Source organism: Psammomys obesus, unplaced genomic scaffold (genome assembly GCF_907164565.1).
Source record: "Psammomys obesus unplaced genomic scaffold, mPsaObe1.curated_primary_1811, whole genome shotgun sequence".
Taxonomy (NCBI): domain Eukaryota; kingdom Metazoa; phylum Chordata; class Mammalia; order Rodentia; family Muridae; genus Psammomys; species Psammomys obesus.
Window position 1 is genome coordinate 10931474 of NW_026596134.1, and position 27108 is coordinate 10958581.

The 27108-nt window shown below is 39.4% G+C and overlaps 1 protein-coding gene across 1 annotated transcript in view; it reads left to right on the forward strand.

Annotated features, from left to right (window-relative positions):
• Rps6ka5 (ribosomal protein S6 kinase A5) overlaps positions 1–27108 on the forward strand; it is a 201795-nt gene that overhangs the window by 163209 nt on the left and 11478 nt on the right. Inside the window, 6 exon segments of the mRNA XM_055593143.1 lie at positions 1816–1977; positions 5114–5239; positions 5624–5757; positions 6380–6473; positions 9562–9732; positions 19145–19336. Coding sequence (XP_055449118.1) covers positions 1816–1977; positions 5114–5239; positions 5624–5757; positions 6380–6473; positions 9562–9732; positions 19145–19336 — 879 coding nt within the window.

The following is a 27108-nucleotide window of genomic DNA, read 5'->3' on the forward strand; positions in this document are numbered from 1 at the left end:
TATCTATCTATCTATCTATCTATCTATCTATCTATCTATCTATCTATCTTTCTCCCTCTCTTTCTTTCTCCCTCTCTTTCTTTCTCTCTCTCTCTCTCTCTCTCTCTCTCTCTCTCTCTTTCTCTCTTTCATTTTTTTGAGACAGGGATTCTCTGTGTTGCTTTGGCTGTCCCGGAACTCACTTTGGAGACCAGGCTGGCCTCAAACTCACAGAGAACCACCTGCCTCTGCCTCCAAAGTGCTGGGGTTACAGGCATGCACCATCATTGTCCAGCTTAGATTTTTTTCTTAATGTATTTTCATTAAGTAAAGTATAAAGCATAGGCCTGTAATAGAAGTCTAAAGCCACATAGAGGAGTGAACACTAACCAGAAAGTGGGCAGTATTCTAATCCACACTTCCACCAACTGATGCTTCAGTGAAAAATATTTAGTTCTTATTTCTGGGCCTCAAGTTTAAAAAGATAAATTATCTCTAACACTCACCATAACTGAAAAGCTTAAACACATCATTTAATTATTTCTTTTTCCTTTATAAGAGAGCATAATGATTTTTATTAAAAAAAAAACAGTTTGCTAAGTTTCATCAAATGTAAGTTTTCACATTTCCCCATGACTGAGAAATCTATCTTTAAGTGAAAATCATCACCATTCCTATTGATGATCCTTCTTTCTTTCTTAATGGTATGTAGAATAATGGTATAATCTTATATTGAAAACATTGCAGTAGTAAATCTTCAAAATTCAATTTGGTGGTTACTAAGGATATTTTAATTGACAGAAGGAGAATAAAGAAACACCAGAGGACTGAATTTGAGTGATATGAAACATGTCAGTTACTCAGGCAGTGTGTATGGGGGGAGACAGGCGGCAGCATCTCAATATTGAATGGGAGTTGAATGAGAACCAAGCTGCTATGACAGTGTTGTTTAAACCTCCAGTATACAAACACTTGACTCATGGCACTTTCACTTTGTAGTCTGTCCAGGTAACCCAAAGGAAAACCAGTGTAAAGGGGGAGCTCAGTGAGCACCCTAGAAAATAGGAGTTGGTATCACGTTCGCAGAGTACATTTAAGCCCTTTCTAGCAGTACTTTGTGGTCTGAAGAAGTCACTGGTTGATTGCTGGTTTTAATTTTGGCCTAATTCTTTTCTGCCAAGACAGTACAAAACGAATTTTATCTCTCAAGGTAAACTAGAGTGTGTTGGTGCCCCCTAGAGGGCACTGAGATTCCTGCAGTGAGAAAGCAGCAGACCCCTTCCAGATGCTGCAGACTGAAAATGGGATCCTTCCCAGAAAAATATTATTTTTAATCCTTAGTTTGAATATGCACTCTTATTTTTAATCCCATTTACTAGTAATTAAAGTCTTAGCCATGTGTGATGGCACACATCTTTAAACGCAGCGCTTGGGAGGCAGAGGCCGTTAGAGAACAGTTCTAGGCTAGCATAGGCTACTTAGAGAAGTGGTTCTCAACCTGTGGGTCAGTGACCCCCAAAACTTTCACAGGGGTCCCTAAAACCATTGAAAAACACAGATTACGATTCATAACAGTAGAAAAATTACAATTATGAAATAGCAATGAAAATAACTTTATGGTTGGGGCTAACCATAACATGAGGAACTATATTGAAGGGTCACAGCAATAGGAAGGTTGAGAACTACTGAAATATAGAGTTCTAGGCCTTCCAGAGCTACAGAGTGACACTGTGTCTTAAAAAAAAAAATTAAGTATGTTTGTTGTTCGTAATGTATTTTTTATTGACTTTTTTTTTTTAATTTTTGCTCTGTCCCAATTTTCATTCTCTGCTTTAGAAAATAAATTGGGATGACTTAGCTGCCAAAAAAGTGCCTGCGCCCTTCAAGCCAGTGATCCGGGATGAGCTTGATGTGAGCAACTTCGCTGAGGAGTTCACAGAGATGGACCCTACCTACTCTCCAGCTGCCCTGCCCCAGAGCTCTGAGCGCTTGTTTCAGGTAAAGTCCCAGGGCACCAGACATGCTTTAGAAGAAAGGCAGTTTTCCCTGATGAGGTGGTTTGTCAGCATCGGAAAGTCAGGGTTCTATAATCTTTTCAAGATAAAATGCAAGTCTTCTATCTCCCCCTTCTTCCATAAGATTCACTGCACTCTGCACATGGTTTGGCTATGAGTCTCAGCATCTGCTTCAATACTCTGATGGGTAGAGTTTTCAGAGGCCATCAGTGGTAGGCTCCTGTCTTGTTCCCTGTCTTCTGCTTCCAACGTTTGCCCTTCTGAATGGGGATTAAGCATCTTCCCTAGGGTCCTCCTTCTTGTTTAGCTTCTTTAGGACTATAGTTAGTATGTTTATCTTATATGGCTAATATCCGCTTATAAGTGAGCATATATCATAAGTGTCTTTCTGCTTCTGGGTTACCTCACTCAGGATGATCTTTTCAAGTTCCATCCATTTGCCTGCAAATTTCATGATTTCCTTGTTTTTAATTGCTAAGTAGGGGTTCCTGCAGAGACTGATGCATCAACCAAGGACCATGCGTGGAGAGGACCTAGACCCCCTGCTCAGATGTAGCCTATGGGCAGCTCAGTCTCCTTGGGGGTTCTCTAATAAGGGGAGCAGGGACAGTCTCTGGCATGAACTTAGTTGCCTGCTCTTTGATCACCTCCCCATGGTGAGGTAGCCTTACTAGGCCTCAGAGAAAGAGGATCCAGACAATCTTGATGAGAGACATGATAGGCTAGGGTCAGATAGTAGGGAAGGAGCACCTCCCCAATCAGTGGACTAGGGGAGGGGCACATGGCAGGGAGAAAGAGAGAGGGTGGGAGAGGGAGGAGATGAGGGAGGGGCCTACAGCCGGGATACAAAGTGAATAACTTATAATAAATAAAAATAATATTAGTAATATTTTTTAAAAGATTAAATGCAGAGATATGTTAAGGTACAATCCTGAAGCTTACAGATTGCTAAATAGCAGATTTATTACAGTTTTTGTGTGTTTGTTTTAGATTGGGGGGGGGTGGTTGTTGTTTTTCTGGAGGGATTGGGTTTTTTGTTTGTTTGGTTTGTTTTTGGTTTTTGTTTTTTTGTTTTTTTTTTTGAGACAGGAGAAGTTGTAGTTCTAGGATTTTTGTTTTTGTTTGTTTTAGTGGTCTTATGGGGTAGCCCTGGCTGTTCTGGAGCTCACTATATAGAGCAGGCTAGTCTTGAACTTACAGTGATCACCTGCTTCTGCTTCCCCATTGCTGCAATCAAAGGTGTGCGCCAAAACAGCCAGCCCGTGTTTGTTTTTTATGAGGAAGTATTCATTTCATGCTTGAAATTTTGTGTTTGTTGAGGCTCACACTGAAATCATGCTGATTTTTTTTTAATCCTAATAAAATTTTCAGCTTTATCTGGGCCTTTATCACCAGTAAATAATAAATTATGTGTGCTTTCTAGCTCGTTAAGGTCTTGGAACGAAGAGCAGAGATGTAGAGTGCTGTCCAGCCTGCAGGAAGCTCTGGGTTTAGTCTCTAGCACTGCATGAAACTGGGTGTAGTGGCACCCTGTAATCACCTGTAATCCCAGTGCTCCGGAGGATGAAGGGTTCAGGGTCATCCTCAGCTACACAGGGAATTGAAGGCCAGCTGGGCAAGGTGAGGAATGCTAAGGGAGGGCAATAGTTGGTGTGAGGAAGCAGGTGTGAGCAAAGAACAGCGATGGTGTGATGGTTAGTGTTGTCAGCTTGACAGAGCCTGCAGTTAGCTGAAGAGTCTGAATGAGGGACTGCCTAGATTTGGTTGGCATATGAACATGCCCATGAGAGAGTCTCATAACTGGGTAAACAGAAGTGGGAGGACAGACCCTGAATGTGAGCAGACCAGGGTGGGTGCTGGTCTGAATGAAAAGGAGAAGACACTGAGCACAAGCATTCACCATCCTCTGCTTCTTGACTCTGGATGCAGTGTGGAATGTGGCCAGCTGTCCCCTGCTCCTGTCTCTGTGACTCTCGGACAGTGATGGACTGTCAACGGGAACTGGGAGCCAAAATGAGCACTTTATTCCCAACTTGTTTTTGTGAGAGCATTGTTTAAAGATTTATTGTGTGTGTGTGTGTGTGTGTGTGTGTGTGTGTGTGTGTGTGTGTGTGCGCGCGCGCGCACATGTACATGTTCATGCACATGTGGGTACAAGTCCACAGAGCACATTGGAGAGTGTTGGGTCCCCTCGAGTTGAACTTACCAGTTACAAGTTGCCTGACATGGGTGCTGGGAACCGAACTTTGATCCTCTGAAAGAGTAATATGCACTTTTAATCACTGAGCCATCTCTTCACTTTCTATGAGAGTATTTATTTTTGTCATGGTATTTTATCACATCAATATGTGCATATGTGTACATGAAAATGTTATAATGAAACACATTGTTTGTATCTTAACTTTAAAAACTTAAAAATGCAGATTTTTTTTCCTTAGGAAAGGTTATCATAGCTGTACTTCTGACCGCTGTAAGTGCCTGTAGCGTGGTTTAATCTGGCCATCTAGAGTTTGCCGCTTGCGTATTCTGTCACTGGAGTACATGGCCAACCACGTGTAGGTGTTTGTCGGTAAACTAGTAAATGTCCTAGCTTCCACAGAGTAATCATGTCTTTTATCACTCTGGCTCACCATATCATTCTTCCACTGGGCTTATTATTTTTCAGAATTCTACTTTAAGTTTCATTACTCTAAAAACGTAGAATACAAATCCAATAATTGCTAAATTAGAGATGAGCTTTTATGAAACTTGTTATTTTTCTAGTTTGAAACAGTACTTGGGCCATATTATTTGGTGTATTGACTGTATCTTTTTTGATGTCAACTGAGTTCATAAACCAATATTATCAGCAATGCAAAAGGATTACAGGTTTGCATCAGCTTTGGGGCTAGAATTGGGAGGAAGCCTTTCTACCTTTATTTTTGAATTGGTCTAGTTCTGCCAGAAGATGGCATTATCTCCTTCTGAAAAACATTTGCTGTTGAGTTAATGCTATGTTTTGAGTGCAAATAAAATTATCTTTATCTGACCATTTTTTCTATGAGAAAAAAAATCACGATCTAAACTGCCTAACTGTGAAACTGCAAATCTTTGTTTTTTACCATTCCTTCTCTTTTTAGGGCTATTCCTTTGTTGCTCCTTCCATCCTCTTCAAGCGCAATGCAGCTGTCATAGATCCTCTTCAATTCCATATGGGAGTTGAACGTCCTGGAGTAACAAATGTTGCCAGGAGTGCAATGATGAAGGTATATAGGTGTGGTTGCCTCAGTGATGGATTTGTGGTTTCTTTGAATGTTTAGACACTGATTGATGTCTTAAGTCTAGTAAATTTGCTAGATTATCATTCAACTGAAGGACAACTTTAGAAAATGAATAAATAAGTGGAAATAGCAGTGTTTTCCCTAGAGGATTCTTAACGTCAATGTTTATGAGCTCCTTTTTACCATGATAGAGGACAGTACATCTTGAACAAATGTATGGATGAAAATATAGATATACTAAATATTTTAATGATTAAACATATTGCATTCAAATCTGTTAACAATTTCATGTTAATTTACAGCTTTATATATCCTTTGTGTATTGCTACCAACCTTTTATTAAATTACGTGATGTTGGTCTTTTATCAGGACTCACCATTCTATCAACACTATGACCTAGATCTGAAGGACAAACCTTTGGGAGAAGGAAGTTTTTCAATTTGCAGAAAGTGCGTGCACAAAAAAACTAACCAAGCATTTGCCGTCAAAATAATAAGCAAAAGGTATGACCAGTCTTAGCAGTCTTTCTTGGGTGTTTATACTACTTTGAAAGTTCTGTAAGTTATGGAGAAGGAAATCAACTATATATTGCAAGGCGTTTTACATACCAAGCTTAGCCATTTACTGCATTAGCTGATTCTGATACTTCTAGCACTAATCTTTTCTGATGAATTAATCAATTCTGGACAAATGATAATCTGTTATATTTTATGTGAAAACTGTCTTGTGGTAATGATATATTTAATCAGATTTGCTTGGTGACTACTTTTAGTTGAGTATTTGAAATCAAAATTGTTTAGCAAGCCTCCTGATAGCTTTGAGAACAGAGCCAGATAGTTGTTCTGCTAACAGGATGTTACCATTACCAAATCGTTAGGCAAGAAGGCATACATTTCTTTGTATGACTGGCTCTCTTCTGACTCAGAGGGAATAATTTTCTTAAAATAAAAAGTTTTACTTTTCTGGTGGGCAGTATGATTCATTACTTTTGTGGAATCTCATTTTGATACTTTGACACAGGTATTCTGAATACACTGTAAATAAAAACAATTAGGCATGGTGCACTGACATAAAAATCCACTTCATTGGAAGAGACATGTAGATGTTCATTTTTTGATTTTGTAGAATGGAAGCCAATACTCAGAAAGAAATAACAGCTCTGAAACTCTGTGAAGGACACCCCAACATTGTGAAGCTACATGAAGTTTTCCATGATCAGGTATTTCATAGACTCCCTGTCCCATGCACATGGACTAGTTCATGTACAGGATTCAAACTTCTCACCAGTTTTATTGGTGCTGCTGAGAATCAGGACCATGTACTAACTCCTAGCATCTAGGAAACAGAGAGAAACTCGCACACACTCTTACCTCTGGATCAGTTCATCCTTTCACTTCAACTTGCCTCCATCCTTTGCTGCCATATTGACATGGGTAGATGCCAGAGGGGCAAGTACTCAATATACCACTGTCACCAATTGCAGTGTGCTTATGGTGAATGCAGTTGCCACCCACCATCACTTAACCCCTGCATATCAGCACTTGGTGATTTTAAGCCTTCAACATTCTTTTCACTCCCAGCATCACACAGACTCTTAAGGCCAGTTGCTGCAAGCTAAAAAAACAAACAGGAAGCAAAAAGACAAAGATGTTGCCTTTCATCTTGGTCCAAGTGGTGACATCTGCTAAGCCTTCAGGACAGGTCCTTCTATGTTCTCCTCTACTCTTAGTTCTGCTTTTCAACAGAAGTCTCACATGGAAGCCTGTCACTTGGACATGGGAGAAGTATCGCTCTGGCTGGTCCATAGCACCTCTAAGCTCCTTCCAGTGCCTGAAAATACTCTATTTCCATATCTTTTCTCTGACACTGGACTTCAGAACCCAACAAGCCTTTAATTAACTTTGCTGTCGTAGAGGAGGCAGGTTCATAGCCTGGTTTTTATGTCAGGTAACAAACAACTTGGTAGCAAACAAATTGGTATCATCTTCTCCTTTCTCTGGTTCTCATAAGCAAGACCTCTTGAAAATACTCTCATTTCTCCTCCACTGCCTTCTACCTCATTGACCTACTCAAATTTTCATCTGAGCAGTGAATCCCTTGTCCATTCAAGATGCACACTGAAAGACAATATTTTGTTGATGCAAACACAGAGAAAACTCACCTAGCAATCATGAAACTGCTGTCTGGCCTTAGACACCCCATCTGTGACCCTAACTGTATCTCAGCCCAAACATTGGATCTTGAAACTTCTGACTAATGTCTCAAGAACTCTATCACAGCCAGTTACTGCGGTACACGCCTGTAATCCCAGCACTCTGGGAGGCAGAGGCAGGTGAAGATCTGAGTTTGAGGCCAGCCTGGTCTACAAAGTGAGTCCAGGATAGCCAAGGCTACACAGAGAAAGCCTTTCTCAAAAAACAAAAACAAAAAGCCCTCTATCCCTAGTTTTTTAAATTTCATGTTACAAGTTGATTATTGGCAACTTTTAAGTTCAAGAGGCACTAGAACCGAAATTCTCTTATGATGTAATGCTACGTGTGTTAGTATATGTCGTATACTATAGTACATGTAGTAGTATAAATGTAATAATTCTGCTGTGCACTTCAGTTTTTCTCCTGAGAGCTGACCCGCACATCTATACAGTCTTATTCTCAAGGAGTGGTGATGTTAATTAAGAGCGGATCTGCAGCCTTTGGCTGCACAGGGTTGCCGGTCACTTTGTGTGCTGTGACCTCTTTACATAACAAATTAGCACAAACTTAATATGTTCTCTACTGAAACAATGAATGGACATTGGTAGTCTGTGATCAGGTGTGCTGATTTACACTCAAGGAGTAGACACAGCTGCCTCCGTGTGGAGATTCCAAGGGTCAACTTGTGTGCTTGACTCTTTGCTTCTGGAAGCTACTCATTTTCTTTGTCTTGTTGCCCTTCTGTGCAGTACTCTAATGTCTTGATTCCATAGTCTAATCTCATACCTTAGATGCTGATGAATAATTCAGGGTAATCATCCCATCTCAAGATTCTTAATCATGCGCTCTGGAGAGATGTCTCAGTGGTTAAGAACACTGTCTGCTCTTCCAGAGGCCCTGGGTTCAATTCCCAATATTCATCTCACACCCATCTATAATTGTAGTCCCATGGGATCCAGTGTCCTCTTCTGATGTGCAGACACATATTCAGACAACACACACACACACACACATACATGCATACATACATACATCTTTTTTTAAAAAAGAATCTTAATCATGGGCTGAGCATGGTGGCACACAATCCCAGCCAGAGGAGACAGAGACAGATAGACCTCTTAAATTCAAGGCCTGCCTGATCTACATAGTGAGACCCTGTCTCAAAAAAAAAAAAAAAAAAAAAGCAACAGTGATAAAAGAACCTTACTTAGGTTCTTACTACAAAGTCCCTTTTGCCATTTATGATAAGAAACCCAGGTTTAGAGGTTAGGATTTGTCATCTGGAGGCATCACTCAAGGTGCCACCTGTAGCTTGTCTTAACAACAGACTTTATTGATAAGGGTCCTAGAATTTATACAGGAAAATGACATCCTGTGATTGTTCTTTGATATCTTCTGGGCTGTTCTCTTCATAGAAATAATGCAAAATGTAGTGGATTTCTAACAGTATTGAATCAAAATAATGAGAGTCAAAGCAATTGTTATAAAAGAAACATTCGCTGGGCATGGCATGCCTGTAATCCCAGCACTCTTGGAGGAGAAGCAGGCAGATCACTGTGAGTTCTAGGCTACTCTGGTCTACAAAGCCAGTGCAGGACAGCCAAGGCCACACACAAAGAAACCCTGTCGCAGGAAAAAAAAAATCTACAGTGAGTCACGGATATTTACAGTAAAGATCCACAGAAATCCTGTAATTAATCGTTGAGCCCTACATTTATCAAACACTGCCTTTCTTTCCAGGGAACTTCCCATCAGCTGAGTGGCGGCAGTTGCACATGCCGCTACTTAAGATCCCCTAGATTATTGTCAGCCCAGCTCACAGCCTAAATATGAAAATACAGAAACTCAGAGTTAGAGCAGAGTTCAAAAGAAAGGAAATGAGGTAAAGGAAAAGATTGTGAAGATTTTGCTGAAATACTTGGAATTTTTATCTTTGCCAAAATAGAATTCTAAAAAGGCACATTATCCTTTAACTCTTTGCTCTAAATACAGAGCTTGTTAATAGGTTGCTTAAGCAAGGGATTATTTAGATTTACTGATTACTAAAATGCTGGAAGACATGTGCTCCCTTTCAGTAAGGCCCTACGTTATTCTTTCTTCTTCTCCCCTTTCTAGCTTCATACATTCCTTGTGATGGAGCTTCTGAACGGGGGAGAACTGTTTGAGCGCATCAAGAAAAAGAAGCACTTCAGCGAGACTGAGGCGAGCTACATCATGCGGAAGCTTGTCTCGGCTGTGAGCCACATGCATGATGTTGGGGTAGTGCACAGAGACCTGAAACCTGAGGTGGGACAGTGTGACCTCTTACCATTCAGCCTGCTCTCAGTGTTAGCTAGCCCTCACGTAGCCGCCAGGCTTTAGGGGGCAGCTTTTTCTCTGGTGCCAGTAAGTAAATACTGGAAGATATGTTTCTTAGGGTTTTTTTTTTCTTTTTCTTCTGTTTTCTGTGTCAGTCTAAAATAAATTCGTCCTTTTTTTTCCCTCTTGCCAGCTGATCATCTTGAGGTTATATTTGTAAGTGTGAGAGCCTTTTATGGGAAAAAGGCTTCATGCAACAGTTGTATCCTAAAAATAGCAATGGAAATTTTTGTAACAAAAAAATAATAGCCCTGCTATATGTATTCCATCTTGGGGGGGGGGTAGTTGTTTGTTTTGATAGTGTATTTTGAAACCTTAATTTTTACATTTTTTAATCAAATTGATAGCTCCTAAACAGTATTGTATGTAATTCTGTTCTACATAGTTACACATGAGGCACTGTCTTGGTTTAATAAGCTATCCTCTCTATCTCTCTATCTCTCTATCTGTGCTTTGGTATGCTCGTGCACTGTGGTGTTTATAGACCTGGAGAGCAATGCAGAGCAACAGCCTTTTAAATTTCTTTCAGAAGGTTAATGAAGGTTTTTAACTCAGAATTATCCCCTTTTAGTTTCAAAAATGTGAAAATTCCTCCCTTTCTAAAAGCAAGTAATAATGAAACTTGAAAAACAAAAACCAATGACTGAAAAAAAATGATCATCCTTTACCATATGAGAAATTATATATATTTCTGGCCCAAAATAGGACATTATTTTTAATTCCCATGTGATTATAATATATTTTCAAGTATATTTAAAATATTAATGCGTTTGATGTTCCTTTTTTTATTAAACCAAAAAGGATATTTCGGTAAAATCAATTTTTTATCATGTGCTTAAATTATTAGGTGTTTAAAAGCTGGGCAGTGGTGGCACACACCTTTAATCTCAGGCGTTACAAGGCAGAGGCAGGTGTATCTTCAGAGATACAAGGCCAGCCTGGTCTGCAAATTGAGTTCCAGCCAGGGCTACACAGAGAAACTCTGTCTCAAAAAAAACCAACCAAACAAAAAAGATGTTTTAAAAATGGAAATATATGCATTCAAATACATAGTCATCTCTCTGTATCTATGGAGGACTGGTCATCCTGCAGATGCCAAAGGTATCAAGTCTCTTACATAAAATGTGTATTATTGCCACATAGCCTACATGATCCTTTTATATACTTTAATTCCTCTCTCTAGATTACTTATGATATCTATAAGTAACAGGTAAATAGTTATGATACTGTGTATTTTAGGTAATCATCACAAGAAAAAAAGTCTTTGAATTTTTCAATACAATTTTTGGAGGGTTTGGGGTTTTTTGTTTTTGTTTGTTTAGTTGGTTTTTGCAGGGGTTGTCTTTTTTTTTTTTTTTTTTTTTAAGTTTCCAGTCCATGGTTGGTTGAACCCTCAGTTGTGGTCCTCAGTAAAACAGAAGGCTGGTTACAATTGGTTTTCTCCTTTAAAGGTTTAAATTTCTGTGAGTACTTTCTATCACTGTTCTTCCCATTGCTAGTAATTAATCAGAAGGGGCTTGCGTCTTATGGACTTGCAACTATGACAGCTCCCGCTCCGCTTCCTTCACCATAGTTCTCACTCTCCTACGTAACACCCACTGAAAACATGGTGCTCTGTGCCTTAGAGATTAGCTGTCTATTTTTAAATGTGAAAGCACACCACTTAAATGTTTGCTTGATAGACAAGGAACAAGCATGTAGTTTTTAATGGAAAAGATCTGTTCCATGACTGTATAGAACTCATTTTCACATGTTTTATTCTTTGATAACTGGCCATCTGTCATCTCATGAGTCTCAAATGAGGCACATGTCCTCTGCAGCAGAATGTAAATTTGTCTACTTACTTTCCTGATAAAAAGAGACTTCTACTTCTGTAGCTCGAAATGAAGCAGAATTATTGGATCCCACAGCATGTTCCACCAGCATTTTATTCCTAAACTAGGTTTTAGGAAAGTGAAAGTGTACCTTTGAACTAACATTTTCCTAACCATAGCTCTCACTTTGACTTTTAAATGGCAGAGTATATTATTTCCAAACTAAAAGTTTAATCCCTTTGCTATGCAGCATTTTAGTTCTGACTATTTTTGGTACATGGTTAGATGACATTCGTTTTCTGCAATAGACATAACTCTTAAGTTCTAGGTGATAATCAGACAAATTTAGAAGCTGGCTGACATTCTTTGTAGGCTGCTTTGTAGTCTTCATATTGATCCTCTTAAAAGATTAAGACAAGTTCTATATGTGATAGTATTTTCGGGCAGACATTGAAATGAGGATAGAAGTGGATCAGCCATTACTTCGTCCTGTTTCTGATCATACACCCCCCCCACGTAGAACTGTCCTGACACTTCACTTTTTACCTTGGGGCAGGAGGTAGGAAGTCAGCGTGCTCTAATCTGACATATTCTGTAATAGGAGGAATGCATTAAAGTCGTCAGTTTAAACTGAATGCCCTGCTCCTTTTATTTCTCCAAGAAGCAGGACCAAGGAATTTCTTCATTAGCCTTAGGGGACTGAACTTGTCATTTCCAGAACCTAGGCAGACCCTGTGAAGATGGAGCTGAACATGCTTCCTGTAAGATCTGTAGTACAGTGCCCAGCACTGCAGAGAGCCTTAGCGTAATTGCTGAAGGACAGATACCTCCCAGGAAAACACCCGTGAGCTGTGATTTAAGTTATCAAAAATTTAAGAAAACTTATATTTTTCTTTCTTTTCTTTCGCTCTCACTTCATCGTCTCTTTCTTTTACATAAGTTTACATTTGTTTTTTTTTCTTTTTTAGAATTTCATAAGTGAGTACTGTAGTTACCTCAGTTCCACTTGCCTTCTCTCCACTCCAACCACCATGTCTCCTTTACCCCCTATCTGACTGTTTCTGAGGGCTTGCCCTTGGAGAAGACTGATTTTTCCCTTTGTGGGCAGCCATTCATGGCTTGTAGCTCTTCATCTAAGGCTAGCTAGGGCTTTGTAAGATTTCTGTCCTCTACACTGGAGTATCAACTGGTGGTATCCCTGCTGGTCTTGTTTAGACAACCAGATTGTTACAACCTCATGGGTACAGCTCCCTGACATATACAGAAGATTTTATCTCACAGGAAATATCCTGATCTTCTGGCTCTTAACAATCTTCCCACTCCTTTTCTGTGATGTTTCCTGAGCCCTAGATGTAGGAAGAGTTGTGTTATAAAACTATCAATTTAAGATGAGTACTCCCTTGGGTCAATGTTCTCTTTATTTTAACCTTTTGTAAATTTCTGCCATGGTCTCTGACTTCTGTAAAAAGGAACTTCTTAGCTGGGCATGGTGGCACATACCTTTAATCCCACCATTCAGGAGGCAGAGACAGGCATATCTCTGTGAATTTGAGATCTCAGCCTGGTCTACATATTGAGTTTCAAGCCAGCCAGGCTTGCATCAGAGTGAGATGCTGTCTAAACAGAAAGTTTGTGTGTGTGTGTGTGTGTGTGTGTGTGTGTGTGTGTGTGTGTGAGAGAGAGAGAGAGAGAGAGAGAGAAAGAGACTTTGATGAGAAGTGAGAGCTATTCATTCACAATCCCCCTGAGGGGGGAGCAGCCTTACCAGGCCACAGAGAAAGACAGTGCAGCCACTCCTGATGAGATCTGATAGACTAGGATCAGAAGGAAGGAGAGGAGGACCTCCCCTATCAGGGGACTTGGGGAGGGGCATGCGTGAAGAAGGGGGAAGGAAGGTAGGATTAGGAGGGGAGGAGGGAGGAGTTTATGGGGGGGATACAAAGTAAATAAAGTGTAATTAATAAAAGTTAAAAAAATATTTTATTAAAAAAAAGATTTCCATTGATTTAGGAATGAGTCATTAGTGGGTTCCTCTCTAGGGCCCTTAACCAGCCATAATAGTTGACTAAAGTTACAGTATCAACCAGAATTCCCTCCAATTGAGTTGGCCTTGAGACCAATTAGTTATCCCCAAGATATAAATGCCACTATTGCATATCTCACCATGCTAGTCATTATTGTGATTCACAGGCATTACAGATGTGTAGAACTACTGATTATTTTTCTCTCTTGGCAGTTTGAACATCAATTTTGAATACTATGAGAACATTTCCTTAGGAGGAGACTTCCATGTCAGTTTCAGCCCAATTCCTCTAAGTCCTGTGTCTGAAGTGTAGTATCGTCAGCAGTAGTCTTAAGGCGCCAAGGTTAATGGCAGTAGTCTGTGATTTGGAAGTCTGTTGGATTCCTGTTACCAACAAGTGGAAAGGAGGTTTCCTGTGCAGTGCACTGGGTATTTGCTAGTATTTGGCTTTTAGAGTAGATCATTATCACCCCGAGTGGTAAAGCTTTTTTCAAATTATTTACATATACACACATATACACTTATATATGGGTTTTGTTTGGGTTTTGGAGACAGGGTTTTTCTCTGTAGCCCTGGCTATGCTGGAACTCATTCTGTAGACCAGGCTGGCCTCAAATTCAGAAATCTGCCTGCCTTTGGGATTAGAGGTGTGTACCCCCAGTACCTGGCAGAATCTTAGGTCTTTTTTTGTGTGTGTATCTTTTTGTTTTATTTTGTGTGTGTTGGTTGGTGTTTTGCATGCATATATGTCTGTGTGAGGGCATCAAATCCCCTGGAACTGGAGTTACAGACAGTTGTGAGCTGCCATATGGGTGCTGGGAATTGAATCCATATGATTCAACCAATACTTTTAACTACTGAGCCACCTCTCTATCCCCTGTATATGCATTTTTTGAAAAACATGTTTTCCTATAGCTTTTCTAATTGTTTTTAGTGTTCTTTATCCTTCCCTCCCTCTCTGTATTGCACGTTTTTTCCCTCCTCAGATTAACTCCCTCCCCATTTTTTCTTACTTCCTTCTACATAACAATCCTACTACCTCTTCTCTAGAGCTGCTCTACCCTAGTCCTGTTTTACCCCCTACTTTCTGCAGTTACTCCAGCTTGTGTACTCACATCTGAAAATTTGGAGCTAGGAACCTCAGATGAGAGAGGTTATCTTTCTGGATATGTACTACTTCACTCAATATATTTTCTAGTTCTGTCCATTTACCTAAAAATTTTATGATTTCATTTTTCTTTACCGCTGAATAGAATTTTGTAATTATATGTATATCACATTTTCATTATCCATTCATCAGTTGAAGGATATTAGGGATGTTTCCACTTCCTGACTGTTGTAAACAGGAGGGCAATGGCATGGCTTAGCAAGTTACCATAACACATTATTAGGTTTTGTTTGTGTGTGTCTTTGTTGTTGCTGTTTATTTTGGTAGGGTTTTTTTCTTTCTTTTATATTGAAAAAATTTTTTACATTATATATTCTGATTATAGTTACCCCTCCCCCATTTTCACCCCACCTCCCAATCAAATCTACACCCTTTCTCTCTCATTAGAAAACAGACTGACAAGCAGAGGCAGGTGGATCGCTGTGAGTGTGATGCCAGCCTGGTCTACAAAGCAAGTCCAGGATAGCCAAGGCTACACAGAGAAACCCTGACTCAACAACCCCACCCCACCCTACCCCAAAAAAGAAAAAAGTAAAGAGACAGACATCTGAGAGAGAGAAAGAAAGAAGAAAGAGAAAAAGAGACAGACATCTAAAATAATAAAAAAATAATAATGTAAAAATTAACAAAGTAGACTAGGATAAAACAAACAGCAAAAAAAGAACCAGAGAAGAAACAGATATAGACACAGAGATACACAGATGTTGGTAAACAATTTTAACTTGATTTGTACATTCTTGAGCATGAACTTTGGAGTTGTACTGTCAAAGGGTTGGCCAGGCCTGGAGGTTTTTCTTCCTTTTATCAATGAAATATCAAATGTTCTTTATTTCAACTATATTAGTAAGAAGGTAAATGATTTTCCAGAACTGGAACCATTTAATCACTGTAAGATCTTAACACTGGCTAAAGACAAAATAATCAGATTCACTTGCTGGGTCATGTTGTGGTATTTGTTTGATTTAAACTGTCTGCATCAATACAGTGACCAGCATGCACTAAGCATGTAAGGAATGCAGAAGTATTGCAGGGAGGCTTAGCAGTAGGGCCTTGAGTGAAGGAATGATTGAAAATAATACTTCCTGAGTATTGGAAGCAGATATCTGAATATCAGAATATTGTCTGTTTTAGCAAAATTCCTTCTGAATATAATACAGATCACTGTGTTTTTATTAGTAGACTATGGTGGATACATGTTTATTTATGGTTTTTTTTTTTTTATGTTGGGTGTGGTATTCTCCTGTGAGGATGCAAGCAAAAGCCAGATGAGGACACTTGGTGTCTTGCTCTCGTTCTGTACTTTATCCCCTCAAGGCAGAGTATCTTACTCAGCCTAGAAGCTACATTAGTGACCGGCAAGCCTCCCCTCCCACAGAGCTGGGATTATAGGTGCACATATTGGTAACACTCGATTTTTTAATGTAGGTGTTAAGGATTTTAACTCAAGTCCTTTTGCTTGCACAGCAAGCATCTACCCATGGAGCCATCTCTCTAGTCCCTCATTTACTGTTTTATTCAGCAGTCCCTTCAGAGATATTGTGGTCTTGATTCCACAATAAAGTATATATTACAGTAGAGCTGATCACAATTCTTTTATTTCCTGGTGCACATAAAGTTATGTTTGTACTATACGGTGTTGAGTATGAAATAGCAGTATACCTTTTAAACAATGTACAGACTTTAAATTTTTGTTACAGTTGTTGAGCCATTCTAGTGATCATTTGAGCTTTCAGTGAGTCCTGATAATTTTGCTCAAGGGTGATCTGTTGCTGCAGTAATTGACTAAGCCTTTCATGAAACATTTCTCGGTAGCATGTTGATAGCATGCTACCCACAGTACAACTGGAAACCAGCTTTTCAAACCCTCCCATTGCTTTACCAACTGAGTTTGTATGATACTCTAAAACCATTGTTGTCATTTCAACAATGTTCACTACATCTTGACCACAGCAGACACCATCTCATGAAACTACTCTCTTGTTCCAACTTCTCATGCTCTAAGGTTTTACTGTGAGTCTGCAGCAATTCAGGCACATCTTCATCTTCTGCTGCTGTGATAGTTCTCTTGCTATTTCTACCACATCTGATTTTACTTCCTCCACTGAAGACTTGAACCTCTCAGGATCATCCATGAGGCTTAGGATTGACTTATTCCAAACCCTGTTAGTCAATATTTTTATTTTTGAAATCACAAGTGTTTTCTTAATGATATCTGGGACAGTGAATCTTTTCCAGAAGGCTTTCAGTTTATTTTTCTCTGATCCATCAGGATTGTGATCTATAATTGCTATAGCCTTAAGTGTTTGTCTTAAATAAAGACTTGAATGCCTAAAAGACAATTGACACAGGGACTGCCAAATGGGTGTTGTGTTAGCAGACACTTGTTTGATGTACTCTGCAGTGGAGCTCCTGGGAGAACCATTACATTGTCGAGGAACATCAGTATTTTGAAAGGGGTCTTTCTCTGAGCAGGTAAATGTTCAGTGAACCATGTTGTAAGTACAAATGCTGTCATCAAGGCTCTGTTGGTCCATTTAAGCACCCAGGCAGAGTATATTTTAATTCTTACGGGCACTAGGATTCTCAAAATGGCAAATGAACAGTGACTTCAGCTTAACATCATCAGCTATGCACTCCTCTGTCAGGAACACCACCTTTTCCTTTGCAGCTCTGAAGCCAGGCCTTGTTGAGTTTACTCTCCAGTTTTGAAGATCTGGTTGGTGCCTCTGACTTCTCAGTGAGCTCAGCTGCTATTCTGGATGACTTGCTGTAGCTTTCATGCCAGCAGTACCTGCTGTTCAGCCTTCATGTCTTCTTCTGAAAATGACTTTACTCCTATAAACCTTAGGACTAACTCTGCTTACTAGCTTTAAACTTTTCTTCTACAGCTGACTAACCTCTCAGTCTTTACAGAATTTAAGGCCTTGCTTCTGGATTAGTAAGGGAATGCTGTAGCTGGTTTGACCTATCCAGAGTTTCTCCATGTGAACAAGGCCTTTTGCTTTTTATCATTTATGTATTCACTGGCATTATGCTTCTAATTTCCTTCAATAACTTTGATTTTGCTTTCATAACTTAGCTAAGTGGCTCACTTGCCTCTGCTGTCTGTCTGTTCTACCTGCCTTCCTCACTGAACTTCATCACTTCTTTTAAAGTGAGGAATATGTGACTCTTCCTTTCATTTGGCCACTTTATAGGGCTATTGATTGACCTAATTTCAGTATTGTGACCCAGTGATTAGATTGTCCTGAGTAAAGGGACAGTTGAAGACATCTGTCCAGTGATACTATCAACACATGATTATTGATTAAATTCATTATCATGTATGCAATTCATGGTCCCCCAATCAGTGACAATAAAGTTGCAATACTAATAGCAAAGATTACTAGTCACTGGGGCTGGAGAGATGGCTCAATGGTTAAGAGTGCTTGATGCTCTTCCATATGACCCAGGTTCCATTTCCAGCACTCACAACCTTCTGTAACTACAGTTTTAGAGGATCCAACCCATTCTTATGGCTTCTGAAGGACCAGGCACAGACACTCATGGAGGCAAAACATTCATATACATAAAAAAGTAAGCAATTCTAATCTCTAATTATTAAAGATCACTGGTTATATAAATGTAATAGTAATGAAAAAGCTTGACATTGTGAAAAGTACCCAAATTCGACAGGCACAGGGTAAGCACATCCTGTTGAAAAACTGTGTTGAAAGGTTTCTTTGGCAGGGGGCAGGCACAAATCTGTTTTAAAAAGACAGTCTAATAAAATTATTTATACTTGTATTTTTGTGTGCCAGGCCCTGGGGACAGCATCATAAATGAAGTGGACACAGAGTCCCTGCCCTTACATAATTATGGTCTGACAGAGACCAGAACATCCAGCTAAAAATAGAGAGATGATAAGTGCCCTAAAGGAAAACTAAAACATGATGGGAGAAAAAAGGGGAAACTGGTGCTTAAGTTTGGTGGGATGGTTAGGGCAGCATCTGTAAACAGAGTGAGTATACAGCAGTCAGGCAAGTGCAAGTGAGATGCTAGAGGAAGGGGAATACAAACACAGACATGGGAAAAGGTGGAGACAAAGGCTGTGCCTTGAGAAGCAACATGGTGCAGTTGAAGAGCACTTGACATGACACTGTAAAAACTGAAGTGATACAAGCAGTGTAAGGAAGAGATCATGATGCGTTGACACCCAGACCCCAGATTGTCCCATGAGAATACCAGATTGTCCCATGGTCGAACACCAGAATTTTCACACAGTGTTCCCTAGATAGATCAGCAGGTCTCCTGTTATTTCAGTGGGAATCTAACGAGAGTATTGACATCCTACAGAATTTATTGTTCACTGATGAAAACGACAATTTGGAAATTAAAGTAATTGACTTCGGGTTTGCACGCCTCAAGCCACCTGACAACCAGCCGCTCAAGACTCCATGCTTCACCCTTCACTATGCAGCACCAGAGCTCTTGACGCACAATGGCTATGATGAGTCCTGTGACCTATGGAGCTTGGGTGTCATCTTGGTGAGTTTGTCCTAACAGCCAGTAAGCCTGATGATCTCTTTGGTGGCCGTGGTGTGTAGCTGTCACTACAGTTTTTCTTTTGTTCATGAAAAAGCTAGATGTGCTGGCCTGCTTTCTATATAACCAGGAGAGCCCCCACTAATGTGTATTTCTACTTCTTAAAGCTTATAATAGAAAAAAGTAGAATTTAGTTATTTTGGAAGATTTAGGTTGCTGTGGTTCAGATAAAGTATACATCATTGTTTTGAAAGAAGTGCTGTGATTACATAAGCCATATACTGTGTTAGACAAAATACTAAAATAGTGGCTCCTTAATAAAAACACTTATTCTCTGAAATTTCACACTAAAAGTGTAAGTAAACAGGATTGTTTGGGATAAATTGACAGGTTTAATAGATACAACTAGGAGTATATATAGTACCTTACAGTTATATGGGGAACATGCTTTTCACAAAATGTGCATGATATGAAACTAGAAAAACCTCCACATATGTTCACCTCAAAATAGCTTTACTTGGTCTTCATATAATCTGTAATGCAGCATGTTAAGGAGGAACTGCAGACACTGCAGAAAAATAGAACTGAAAATCACATCTCACTAGTCAAAGTTGATATGTGGAAACTTCTCTCTCCCACCTCCCATCGCTGCATGGATGTGGGTTCTTAATCTGTCTTTGTCTACACAGTGTGTGTATATAGGGTGGCTGGGTTTTCTTAAAAAACTAATGGGTTATATTATACCTGTATTTTGAATTTCCAGAATTTATTGAACCATTTTTTGGTAGTAATTAGTATTTCCTCCCTTTTTTCACTAGTTATAAGCTGTAATGATAGATCTTTTTTATATGCATAGTTGCATTTATCTCACAGTTACCTTAGAATTCCCAGGAGGGAATTAAATAAACTTATGTTTATTTTAACACATGCCTAGACTTTCTTCTGTCGGGGTTAGTAGGCATCATCAACTGTGTGTGAACACATTGGATATTACCAATTTTAGCCTTCAGTTATATTACACTGTTCTTAAGATTTGCAGGCATTTCTTTAAATATGTAGTGTGAGCATCTTTTCACCCATGTGGACATTTATATTTTATTTTCTGGATTGCCATTTATGAGTTTGTCTGTTTTCCTCTAGGCAGTTTTTTCTTACAGAGAATTAAAGCTCTAATAAAGACTTAACTCTTGTGTCCATCAATAGTTGGAAATGTTTCTCTGGCTTATCTTTTCTTTATAGTAAACAGGATTTTTATTTATTTTATTTTTTAAATTAGTTTAAGAATGAAATGTTTTTGCTTTTTAATTTCCATGTGGTAAGATATGTCAGTCTTATCTTCATGGAGTGTGGCTTTGATGTCACTACCCTGCCCTCAACTCAGGATTACGGAAATACTCTTCTAAACTTCCTCCAGAATCACTTTCTTATTTTTATACTTCAATCTGTACTACATCTGCAGTTTATTTTGGTGTCAGTTTGTTTCCCCTGTGGCTAGCCACTTGTCCCTGCAGGATGGCTCTTTATTTTTAAGCCTTATATGGCTTTCGTCTGAGCAATTTAAGTCATCATTCATCACTTTCAAACTAAAGCAACATATTTAGGGATAAGAATCTTTATTAAAAGTAAACAAGCAACTTCTGTAGGTTGGAGGGTTTAAGGACTTAAATTTATGACATTTCTTACTAGTAGCAATATCTTTTTTTTTTTTTCTTTTTTTTTATTTAAATCTTTTATTTATTTTTTATTAATTACACTTTATTCATTTTGTATCCCCCCATAAGCCCCTCCCTCCTCCCCTGCCAATCCCACCCTCCCTCCCCTTTCTGCATGCATGCCACTCCCCAAGTCCACTGATAGGGGAGGTCCTCCTCTCCTTCTTTCTGATCTTAGTCTATCAGTTCTCATCAAAAGTGGCTGCATTGTCCTCTACTGTGGCCTGGTAAGGCTGCTCCCCCCCAGGGGGAAGTGATCAAAGAGCAGGCCAATCAGATTATGTCAGAGGCAGTCCCTCTTCCCATTACTATGGAACCCACTTGGACACTGAACTGCCATGGGCTACACCTGTGCAGGGGTTCCAGGTCATCTCCACAAATAGTCCTTGGTTGGAGTAGGAGTCTCTGGGAAGTTCCCTGTGTTCAAATTATCTTGTTCTGTTGCTCTGCTTGTGGAGTTCCCGTTCCCTCCAGCTCTTACTATTTCCCACTTCTTACATAAAATTCCATTCACTCTGCCCATCAGTTGGCCATCAGGCTCAGCATCTGCTTTGACAGTCTATACTGTAGAAGCTTTCAGAGGCCCTCTGTGGCAGGTTTCAAGGTGGTTTCCTGTTTTCTTCTGGCTTTCAGAGGCCCTCTGTAGCGGGTTCCGAGGTTGTTTCCTATTTTCGTTTTCTTCTGATGTACATCCTCTTTGCCTTTCAGGATGGGGATTGAACATTTTAGTTAGGGTCCTCTCTTTTGCTTAGTTTGTTTAGATGTACAGCTTTTAGTGGGTTTATTCTATATTGTATGTTTATATGAGTGAGTATATACCGTGAGTGTCTTTTTGCTTCTGGGTCAACTCACTCAGGATGATCCTTTCCAGGTCCCACCATTTACCTGCAAATTTCATGATTTCCTTATTTTTCATTGCTGAGTAATACTCCATTGTATAGATGTACCACAGTTTCTGCATCCATTCTTCAGTTGAGGGGCATCTGGGTTGTTTCCAGCTTCTGGCTATTACAAATAAAGCTGCTACAAACATGGTTGAACAAATGTCCTTGTTGTGTACTTGCGCCTCTTTTGGGTATATGCCTAGGAGTGGTATGGCTGGATCTTGAGGAAGCGCTATTCCTAGTTGTCTGAGAAAGCGCCAGATTGATTTCCAGAGTGGTTGTACCAGCAGTGGAGAAGGGTTCCCCTTTCTCCACAACCTCTCCAGCATGTGTTGTCCCTTGAGTTTTTCATCTTGGCCATTCTGATGGGTGTAAGGTGAAATCTCAGGGTTGTTTTGATTTGCATTTCCCTAATGGCTAATGAGGTTGAGCATTTCTTTAAGTGCTTCTCTGCCATTCGATATTCCTCTGCAGAGAATTCTCTCTTTAGCTCTGTTCCCCATTTTTTAAGTGGATTACTTGGTTTGTTGCTTTTCAGCTTGTTTAGTTCTTTATATATATTGGATATGAGTCCTCTGTCAGATAGAGGGTTGGTGATGATTCTTTCCCAATCTGTAGGCAGTCGCTTTGTTTTGATGACGGTGTCCTTTGCTTTACAGAAGCTTTTCAATTTCATGAGGTCCCATTTATTGATTGTTGCTCTTAGAGCCTGTGCTGTTGGTGTTCTGTTCAGGAAGTTTTCTCCTGTACCAATGAGTTCTAGGGTATTCCCCACTTTTTTTTCTAGCCGATTTAATGTGTCTGGTTTTATGTTGAGGTCTTTGATCCACTTGGACTTCAGTTTTGTGCAGGGTGATAAGTATGGATCTATTTTCATTTTTCTACATGTAGACATCCAGTTGGACCAGCACCATTTGTTGAAGATGCTATCATTTTTCCATTGTATGGTTTTGGCATCTTTGTCAAAAATCAGGTGTCCGTAAGTGTGTGGGTTTATTTCTGGGTCTTCTGTTCGATTCCATTGATCCACCATTCTGTTTCTATGCCAGTACCATGCAGTTTTTATAACTGTTGCTCTATAGTACAGCTTGAGATCAGGGATGGAGATACCTCCAGAAGATCTTTTATTGTAGAGGATTGTTTTAGCAATTCTCGGTTTCTTGTTATTCCATACGAAGTTGAGAATTTTTCTTTCCAGGTCTGTAAAGAATTGTGTTGGCAATTTGATGGGAATTGCATTAAATCTGTAGATTGCTTTTGGTAAGATGGCCATTTTTACTATGTTAATCCTGCCAAGCCATGAGCATGGGAGATCTTTCCATCTTCTCATATCTTCCTCTAATTCTTTCTTCAGAGACTTGAAATTTTTTTCATACAAGTCTTTGACTTCCTTGGTTAGGGTTACGCCAAGGTACTTTATGTCATTTGTGGCTATTGTGAATGGTGTTGTTTCTCTAATTTCTTTCTCAGCCCTTTTGTCTTTTGTATACAGGAGTGCTACTGATTTTTTTGAGTTAATTTTATATCCGGCCACTTTGCTGAAGGTGTTTATCAGCTGTAGGAGTTCCCTGGTAGAGTTTTTGGGGTCACTCATATATACTATCATATCATCTGCAAATAGTGATAATTTGACTTCTTCCTTTCCCATCTGTATCCCCTTGATCTCCTTCGACTGTCTTATTGCTCTAGCAAGGACTTCCAGCACTATGTTGAAGAGATATGGAGACAGTGGGCAGCCTTGTCTTGTCCCTGATTTCAGTGGGATTGCTTTAAGTTTCTCTCCGTTCAGTTTGATGTTGGCTATAGGCTTGCTGTATATCGCCTTTACTATGTTTAGATATGTGCCTTGTATCCCTGAACTCTCCAGTACTTTAAACATGAATGGATGTTGGATTTTGTCAAATGCTTTTTCAGCATCTAGGGAGATTATCATGTGGTTTTTTTCTTTCAGTTTGTTAATATGGTGGATCACATTGATGGATTTCCGTATATTGAACCACCCCTGCATACCTGGGATGAAGCCTACTTGGTCATAGTGGATAATATCTTTGATGTGTTCTTGGATCCGGTTTGCAAGTATTTTGTTAAGTATTTTTGCATCAATGTTCATAAGGGAGATTGGCCTGAAATTCTCTTTCTTTGTTGAGTCTTTGTGAGGTTTAGGTACCAAGGTGATTGTGGCTTCATAGAATGAGTTTGGTAATGTTCCTTCTGTTTCTATTTTGTGGAATAGTTTGAAGAGAATTGGAGTTAGCTCTTCTTTGAAGGTCTGGTAGAATTCTGCACTGAAGCCATCTGGTCCTGGGCTTTTTTTGGATGGGAGACTTTTGATGACTGCTTCTATTTCTTTGGGGGATATAGGACTATTTAGTTGATTTACCTGGTCCTGATTCAGCTTTGGTGAGTCAAATCGATCAAGAAAATTGTCCATTTCATTTAGATTTTCAAATTTTGTTGCATATAGACTTTTGAAGTAAGTCCTAATGATTGTTTGGATTTCCTCAGTGTCTGTAGTTATGTCCCCCTTTTCATTTCTGATTTTGTTGATTTGGGTGGTGTCTCTCTGCCTTTTAGTTAGCTTGGCTAAGGGTTTGTCTATCTTGTTGATTTTCTCAAAGAACCAGCTCTTGGTTTCATTGATTCTTTGAATTGTTTTATTTGTTTCTAATTGATTGATTTCAGCCCTGAGTTTGATTATTTCCAGCCGTCTACTCCTTTTTGGTGTGTCTGCTTCTTCTTTTTCTAGGGTTTTTAAGTGGGCCATTAAGTTGCTTGAATGAGCTGTCTCGAATTTCTTCTTGAAGGCACTTAGTGCTATGAACTTTCCTCTTAGCACTGCTTTCATTGTGTCCCACAAGTTAGGGTATGTTGTGTCTTCATTTTCATTGAGTTCTAGAAAGGCTTTAATTTCTTTCTTTATTTCTTCCCTGACCCAGCTGTCATTTAGTAACAAGTTGTTCAGTTTCCATGAGTGTGTAGGCTTTTTGCTATTTCTGTTGTTGTTGAAGTCCAGCTTTATTCCATGGTGATCAGACAGGATACAAGGGATTATTTCAGTCTTCTTGTATCTGTTGAGGCTTGCTTTGTGACCAACTATATGGTCTATTTTGGAGAAGGTTCCATGAGGTGCTGAGAAGAAGGTAAATTCTTTTGTGTTTGGGTGTAAAGTTCTGTAGATGTCTGTGAGGTCCATTTGATTCATGACCTCTGTCAGAGATATTGTTTCTTTGTTTAATTTCTGTTTTGTTGACCTGTCCTTTGTTGAGAGTGGGGTGTTGAAGTCTCCCACTATTAATGTGTGGGGATCTATATGTGGTTTAAATTTTATCAATGTTTCTTTTACAAATGTGGGTGCTCTTGTATTTGGGGCATAGATGTTCAGGATTGTGATGTCTTCCTGGTGGAATTTTCCCTTGATGAGTATGAAGTGTCCTTCCTCATCTCTTTTTATTATTTTTGGTTGAAAGTCTATTTTATCAGATATTAGAATGGCTACTCCTGCTTGTTTCTTGGGTCCATTTGCTTGGAAAGTCATCTTCCAACCTTTTACCCTCAGGTAATGTCTATCTTTGTGTCTTAGGTGTGTTTCTTGTATGCAACAGATTGCTGGGTTTTGTTTACGTATCCATTCTGTTAATCTGTGTCTTTTTACTGGAGAGTTGAGTCCTTTGATGTTGAGAGAGATTAATGACCAGTGGCTGTTAGATCCTTTGATTTTGATGTTGGCTGTGTTCATGTTTGTGTGCTTGGTTGCTTTTTGTTTTGCTGTAGTAAGGTTAATTATTTCCTGTGTTTTCTTGACAGAAGCTAATTTTCTTGGGTTGTATTTTCCCTTCCAGTGTCTTCTGTAATGCTGGATTTGTGTGTAGGTATTGTTGAAATTTGTTTTTGTCATTGAATATCTTGTTTTCTCCGTCTATGAGGACTGAGAGTTTTGCAGGGTGTAGTAGCCTGGGTTGACATCTGTGTTCTCTTAGGGTCTGCATGATATCTGTCCAGGCCCTTCTGGCTTTCATAGTTTCTGTTGAAAAGTCAGGTGTGATTCTAATGGGTTTGCCATTATATGTTACTTGGCCTTTTTCCCTTGCAGCTTTTAGTATTTTTTCTTTGTTCTGTATACTTCCTGTTTTGATTATTATGTGGCGGGAGGATTTTCTTTTCTGGTCAAATTTGTTGGGTGTTCTGTAGGCCTCATGTATCCTTATTGGCTTCTCCTTTAACTTGGGGAAATTTTCTTCAATGATTTTGTTGAAAATATTTTCTGGGCCTTGGAGAAGGGAGTCTTCTTTTTCCTCTATTCCTATTATTCTTAGATTTTGTTTTTTCATATTGTCTTGGATTTCTTGGACGGTCTGTGTCAGGAATTTTTTGGATTTCACATTTTCTTTGACAGATACATCGATTTCTTCCATTGTATCTTCTACACCTGAGATTCTTTCTTCCATTTCTTGTATTCTGTTGGTTATGCTTACCTCTGTAGTTCCTGTTTTCTTCCCTAAATTCTTCCTCTCCATTATTTCCTCCATTTGTGTTTTCTTTAATTTTTCTAGTTCTATCTTCAGGTCTTGAGTTGTTTTGTTTACTTCCTTCACCTGTCTGCTTGTATTTTCCTCTTTTTCTTTTAGTTCCTTCAACTCTGTCTCTTTGATTTCTTTCAGTGATTTAATTATTTCTTCTCTGAAGGCCACAAGCTGTTTGGCTGCATCTTCCCGTATTTCTTCACGGATGGCCCTAATTTGCTTGTCTTTATCTTCCTCCATTTCTTTACGGATAGCCATGATCTGTTTGGTTTTATCTTCCTCTAATTCTTTACGTATTTTATTTGTCTCCTCTATTATCCTCTTCATTAACATAGATGTAAGGTCCTCTTCTTGATTTTCTATTATGCTGCATTGTTCAGGGCTGTTCGCCCCTGGATGGCTGGGTTCTGGAGATGCCATATTGCTCTGTCTTTTGTTGGTTGAGCCTTTACGCTGACCTCTACCCATTGGGCTGATTTAGGTTTTGGCTGTTAGTTTCTGTGCTTCCTGGAGTCCTGAGGTAGGGAGTATCCCCTTGGCCGGAAGATGATTTTTCCTGAAGGAGTCCTTCTCTGATTTTTGGTTATGGTCACTGTATGGCCAGTGTTTCTCCGGAGATGCCACTGCTCACCTCAGGTTTATAGCCCTGAGTAGTAGCT